The 6444-nt window shown below is 37.8% G+C and overlaps 1 protein-coding gene across 6 annotated transcripts in view; it reads left to right on the top strand.

The window, feature by feature from the left end:
* PDLIM5 (PDZ and LIM domain 5) overlaps positions 1-6444 on the top strand; it is a 296691-nt gene that overhangs the window by 205044 nt on the left and 85203 nt on the right. For all 6 annotated transcript variants that reach the window (XM_006874692.1, XM_006874697.1, XM_006874696.1 and 3 more), the window contains one exon: positions 3695-3867. In XM_006874692.1, the coding sequence (XP_006874754.1) occupies positions 3695-3867 (173 nt within the window). The remainder of the gene's footprint in view (positions 1-3694; positions 3868-6444) is intronic.

The following is a 6444-nucleotide window of genomic DNA, read 5'->3' as shown; positions in this document are numbered from 1 at the left end:
TTTTTTTTTTTTTTTTTTTTTTAACACTCAGGCATATATAATAATTTACACCACCAAAAGGCACCTTCTACAAGTCTGCCTCCTGGCCGCCAGCTCTTAGTCCCTTTCTTCCCATGAATCTAGAATCCTCAGTTGCACCCTCTCTTAAATATTCCTGCTGGTTATTATTTTGCAGATATACCCAGCATTGAGATTTTTTTTGGGTTCCTCAGCATTTTTGAGGAACATTCCAATTGTTTTCCACAAAGGCTGTGCCATTTTGCTTTTCCATCAGTAATGTACAAGGGTTCCAGGTACTCCACATCCTCACAAACACTTGTTATTTTGATCATTGCCATTCTTCTTAAGTGCCGTTGAGGCAGTTCTGACCTGTAATGACCCTGTATAGGTTTTCTGAGGAGCAGCTGGTGAGCTTGAACTGACCACCTTGCAGTTCAAACCAACTTTGCAGTGCAGCACATTAACCCACAATGCCACACCAGAACTCCGTGACCATTCTGATGGTGGTGGTTATGTGCCGTGGAGTTGGTTCTGACTCATAGCAACCCTGCATAGGGTTTCCGAGGCTGTAAATCTTTACGGGAGCAGAAAGCCTCATCTTTCTCCCACAGAACAACTGGTAGTTTTAAACTGCTGACCTTGATGTTAACAGTCTGACTCGTAACCACTACCCATGGCCATTCTAGAGGGGGTAAAATAGTATCTCATTATGCTTTTAACTTGCATCTTCTTTGAGCTGAAATTGACTTGATGGCATTGGGCAAGACTGGCTAATGAAAGAAGCTATAATCGTGGTTTCAGAATGCTAACTACAAAGATCAGCAGTCCCAAGCCACCAGCTGCTCCATGGGAAAAAGTCTGTTTTTCTGTGAAGATTGACAGCTCTGGAAACCCTATAGAGCAGTTTACTCTGTCCTGTAGGGTTGCTGTGAGTTGGAATCAACTCAGTGGCAATGAGTTTGGTGAAATGGGTGTTTAAGTCTTTGGCTCATGTATGGATTGGGTTGTTTGTATTTTGTTAGTAAGTTACAGAAGTTCTTTATGTATTCTGGATATTAAACCCTTGGAAGATACATGTTTTCCCCAAAATTTCTCCCAGTATGTAGGTGTCTCTTGTCTCTTCACTTTGTTGATAAGTCGCTCAATCAGCAAAGGTTTTATTTTATTTTTGTGATGTCCCATTTATTTTGTCTTTTGCTGCTCATGCTCTCCTGAAAAATATCCCTTTAAAAATTGAAGTAACTGAGGCTTAGAGAATTCAAATAATTTGTCCATCTCAAAACTTAAAAACTGCTTGGAACCACTATACTATAATGATTGAATAGTTAGTTCCCAATTATACTTTTTGTGTCTTTACTGATAATTACATTCAGTATTGCCATTAAATAAGCAATCTGCCACTTTTTATTTATGATAAAATTATTAAAGTGCTTTATCTTTTGTTACATGGTATATTTTAATTGAAGCAGGTTTGAATTCTTCGGTAAGTTGATCAGAAGCAATAATAGAAGGTGATGGTTCTATTACATTTAGATTTGAGGAGACAAGAATAGGGAACAATATTTCCAGAAAGTTAAAATAACCTTAGTATGATTTTTTTTAACTGTTGAGTATCTTAGGTACCCCAAGACCAAATCCAGGTTTGATGATTTATAAGATCAACTCAGAAGACTCAGCACATAGTTATACTCATGACTAGATTTATTGTAATAAAAGAATGCAAAGTAAAGTCAGCATGTGTGGTATGATGTCCGGAAGAAACTAGGTGAACATTTACAAGAGTTTTTGTTCAGTTGAACTACAGAGGATATGCTTAATTCCTCCAGCAATGAATTATGGCAAAATGTGTGAAGTGTGTTTTCTTCCACGGAAGCTCATTACACACTTAGTTATCGATGTTTTTATTAGAGGCTGGTCACACAGATACCATTTGCCAAGTATGTACCAAAATTATAGACTCTGAGAATGAAAGGAGGCATTAAAAATAACCTGCATTGTGTACAGGAACCATTTAGGCATAGTGAACCACTTCTGTTATTTAGAGAAGTTCTGTATCCCTGTTGTTAGTTGACGTTGAGTGGACTTCAGTACTTGGCACTGTTATGTCTAACAGGACAAAATGTGGTTCCGTTCTGAGTCCATTGTTGCAGATTGTAACTTCCCTTCCAACCTCTGGGACTTGTCTTCCAGCACCATATCAGATAGTATGCTGTTGTGATTTGTAAGGTGTTCATTGGCAAGCCACCATAGTAGGACCAACTGACCACTTTGTTGTTGTTAAGTGTCAAGTTGGTTCTGGCCCCTAGTGACCTATATAGGATTTCCAAAGAGTGGCTGGTGAGCTTGAACTGCCAACCTTATGGTTCAATCCTATTTTGTAGTCCAGCACATTTAACCCACAGGGCCACAGGAATAAGTTTATCAGCCACGTAATCAGCTGGATGCCAGTCAAGCACCAACTTTTCAAGCAGATCTTTTTGAGGATTGGCAGTTGAGGCAGGTTATGTCAGATGTTGTCAGAGATTCAAGACGCTTTGGAGAAATTAGGTGATCTTGTTCACCTAGTAATATAGTGGACATGATTGAATTTAGAATTTCTTTCCAGTGAAATAATTTTACCAAAACAGTATAAATAAGGGTGATTATTTTGCTGAAGTCATTAATTTAGTACTCTATTTTATAAGTTTATTCTCATAACTGTAGACTTAAGTTATTGAAGGAATTGAATTTCTCTATATGAAATTATTTTGAATGCTGGTGTGGTACAGTAGGATAAGCACTGGATGAACTGACTGCAAGGTTAGTTTGACCTGCAAGGTCGGTGGTTCAAATCCACCTGTACATGGTTATTATGAGTTGGAACCAACTCGATGGCACAAAACAACAACAACAAACAACATATGGGATTATTGATTATGTAAGCAACCACTCCCACAATTTTTATTGAAAAGTTAAGTAGTAAGAAGTATTATTATTATACATCAATTAAAAGAAACCACTGTTATTGTCTCATTACAAAATGAATCTTTTATCAGTTAAGCCCCCTTAAATTAATGTTTTTTAGAAATGATGTATGTGCAATTAATTATAAATACCATATACTGGTAAAATAGGACATATGATCTTTTGAACCAAACTTTAACCAAAACAGATGAAGCCTATTGTTAAGTAAATGCCCCTGTTTGGGTGAAGACAGTGGACTCCATTAGGGCAGAGATGTCTTTTACTTTGCTATTGTATGGCCAGTACATATCAGAGTGTCTGTAAGTGCTTAAATATTTATGGAATGAATGAGTGAGTGAATGCTGTTATTGTTAAGTGCCATTGAGTAGTTCTAACTCATAGGGATCCTGTATAGAGTTTCCAAGGAGTGCCTGGTGGGTTTGAACTGCTGAGTTTGAGTGACTGAATATGTGAGTCAGAAAGTATATCTGATGAGATGTCAGAAAACCTTATTTTCTAAAATACTAGAAGAATGTGGAAATGAGAAATATGCCATTTCAGAGATGTTATCAGGGATTTTCTAATAACTGATTGTTGTAACTAGGTGACTCTTCTGTCTTGTTAAGATAAGGTACAGAATAGGAGGAGCACATTAACTAATTTTTTGTTTTATTAAAAGATATGATGGGTTGTGGGTGTGTGTCGGGGGAGGATCATTGCTAATTTATAATGTTTCCATATGTCCTTTCAGCAACTTCCAGGAGCCTTCTCAGCAATTGATTTCACAGAGCATGCCTGAGAGTCTGGCAAGTCCAGCCTCAGCCAGGCCAGCAGTGGCCAGCCTCACAACTGCTGCTGCCTTCAAGCCTCCGACTTCTACGAATGTTTCCAAACCACCAAGTTGGCAACAGTCAAATCAAGCAGGTATTACAAAAATTCTCTTCTGTTTTGTTTTTTTTCAGTGTAATTGTTAAAATGTGTTCTGTAACATGAGTCTGATAGAATTCACTGGTGAACTTCATTTTCAATTATCTAAGATTTAGAAAGGACTATGAAAAATTACAGTCTCATTTTTTCCCTTAGAACCATCTTCAAAGCATTGTCTCTGTTCTAGATACAATTACCATATGCTATTTATAATTATGCAGGGAGGGCTTCAAAAATCTGTGGAAATAGAATTAAAAGATAATTCCCTGTGCTGAAGACTGGGGGTGGGAGTAAGTGTAGGGGGTAGGCTTGCAGGGTATACCCTTTGGTCGGTTGATGATGCATGGAGGGGATTGTAACCATGGCAATGATACAGTGTACGATAGAATGAATGTAAAAGTAATGTTTTCCCATGTAAACTATCATATAATTCACAATAAAACACTTTAAAAAAAAAAGGTAATTCCCTGTAGAACTGAGTATTTCCTTCCTTCTCAGACTATTTAGAAAGCACGTATGAATTTGGAGTCTTCTTTCTTAGGGAACTGTATTGTTAGAAGGAGTTTTAGTCTGTGTTCTCTATGGAGGCAAAACCAATGAGGTATATATGTAAATATATAGAGATTTACTTGAAGGAAATGGCTCCCATAATTGTGAAGAAATTGCTTACACAATTGTGGAGATTAGCAAGTCTCAAATCAGTGGGTCAGGTAGGAGGCTGAAGATATCTGCTGGCTCACTGGCTGATGAACCCACAGTATGCAGGTCAGGTAGCAGAATGGAAGTTTCAGCTGGCTCAGAGTTGCCGGGAGGGACTGTACTGGCAAATCAAAAATCTACAGGTCAGGTAGCAGGCTGAAGACTTCTGCAGACATTGTTATTGTTAGGTGCTTGTTGAGTTGGTACCAATTCATAGCAACCTTATTCACAATAGAACAAGACACTACCTAGCCAACATCACATCGTTGCTATGCTTTAGCCCATTGCTGCTGCTTCTGTGACAGTCCATCTCAATGGGGGTCTTCCTCTTCTTCCCTGACCCTCCACTTGACCAAGTATGCTGTCCTTCTCCCGGGACTGGTCCCTTCTGATGATATGTCTAAAGTGTGAGAGACGAAGTCTGGCCATACTGGCTATTAAGGAGTACTCTGGCTGTAATTCAGACAGATTTGTTTGTTCTTCTGGCAGTCCACAGTACTTTTAATTTTCTCCTCCAACACCATAACTCAAATATATCAATTCTTCTGTGATCTTCTATATTCATTATCTAACAGTCACATGCATATAAGGTTATTAAAAATACCATGGCTTGGGTCAGGCATACATAACTTAATCCTCAAACTGACATCTCTCTTGAACACTTTAAAGAACTCTTGTGCAGCAGATTTGCCTAATACAGTACGTTGTTTGATTTCTTGACTAATGCTTCCATGAGTGTTGATGGTTGGTCCGAGCAAAGTGAAGTCTTTGACAATTTCAATCTTTTCTCCATTTTTCTTGATATTTATTGGTCTACTGTTAGAGGTCAGGTAATGAGAATACAGAATTAAGAAAGAGAGAGACAGAGACAGTGAGAAAGTACTTTCCCAGAACATTCATTTACATACTGGAGAGAGGCCACACCTCCAAGGAAAACTCCCCCTTTCAGATGGCTGGCTGTTCACATCAGATCACAAATGTAAGGTGATGATTACATATAGCCTTCCAAATTACTGAGAACCATAGTTTAGCTAAGATAACACATTACAATAGCCATCATAAAAGATTATTGTTTTAAAATAATTATTTTGTGGCAATATGTATAAAATAACAACAAAATCATATATTACCATCAAATAGTTATAAGAAAGAATCTTGTAATTCTTGTTCTCTGAATATTTATGAGACAGTAATAAAAGAAGGACAGACTTACTCTGACCCCATATGTTACAGTCTGATTGTTCCATGGAATTTTCTTGGTTATAAACTCAATGGAAGCAGATCTCCAGGTATTTCTTATGCCATTCAACTAGGTAGGTTCAGAACACCAACCTTTAGGTTAATAATTGATATCACCATAAATCTCAGTGGCACTGGGTTTGGTTTGGTTAAATTAAGTAGTGTACAGAAAGAACAAGTGTACAGAAAGAACAAGTAAGAGAGTGTTTGCTTGACTTAGACTCCATATGGAGACCTATGTTCTCATTTTCTTCTACATATAAATCTCTTTAGGTAAAATTACTTAATTTCTTTGACCCTCAGTTTTCTGATCTTCAAATTGAAGGGCCGCTAAGTGATTTCGTGTTTCCCCCAACATGAAAATTCCTTAGGATTATTTGAACTAAGGTACCACTGCCAGGATGGGGCATAGTTAAATGTTACTAATTCCCACCCACCATTCGTCTTTTCAGTTTGTGCTCCTGTGGTGGTTTTTGTATTTCTGGAAGGCTAGAAGATATGCTATCAGTATTTTAAACACCCGCAGAGTCATCCATGGTGGACAAGTTTCAGCTGAGCTTCCCCACTAAGACAGACTAGGAAGAAGGAGAGGCAGGCTAGTTTTGAGTAGCTACTGAAAACTTTATGAATAGCAAT

This window comes from Chrysochloris asiatica, unplaced genomic scaffold, assembly GCF_000296735.1.
Source record: "Chrysochloris asiatica unplaced genomic scaffold, ChrAsi1.0 scaffold00294, whole genome shotgun sequence".
In the NCBI taxonomy this organism is placed as follows: Eukaryota; Metazoa; Chordata; class Mammalia; order Afrosoricida; family Chrysochloridae; genus Chrysochloris; species Chrysochloris asiatica.
This window is presented reverse-complemented; position numbering and strand designations above follow the sequence as displayed.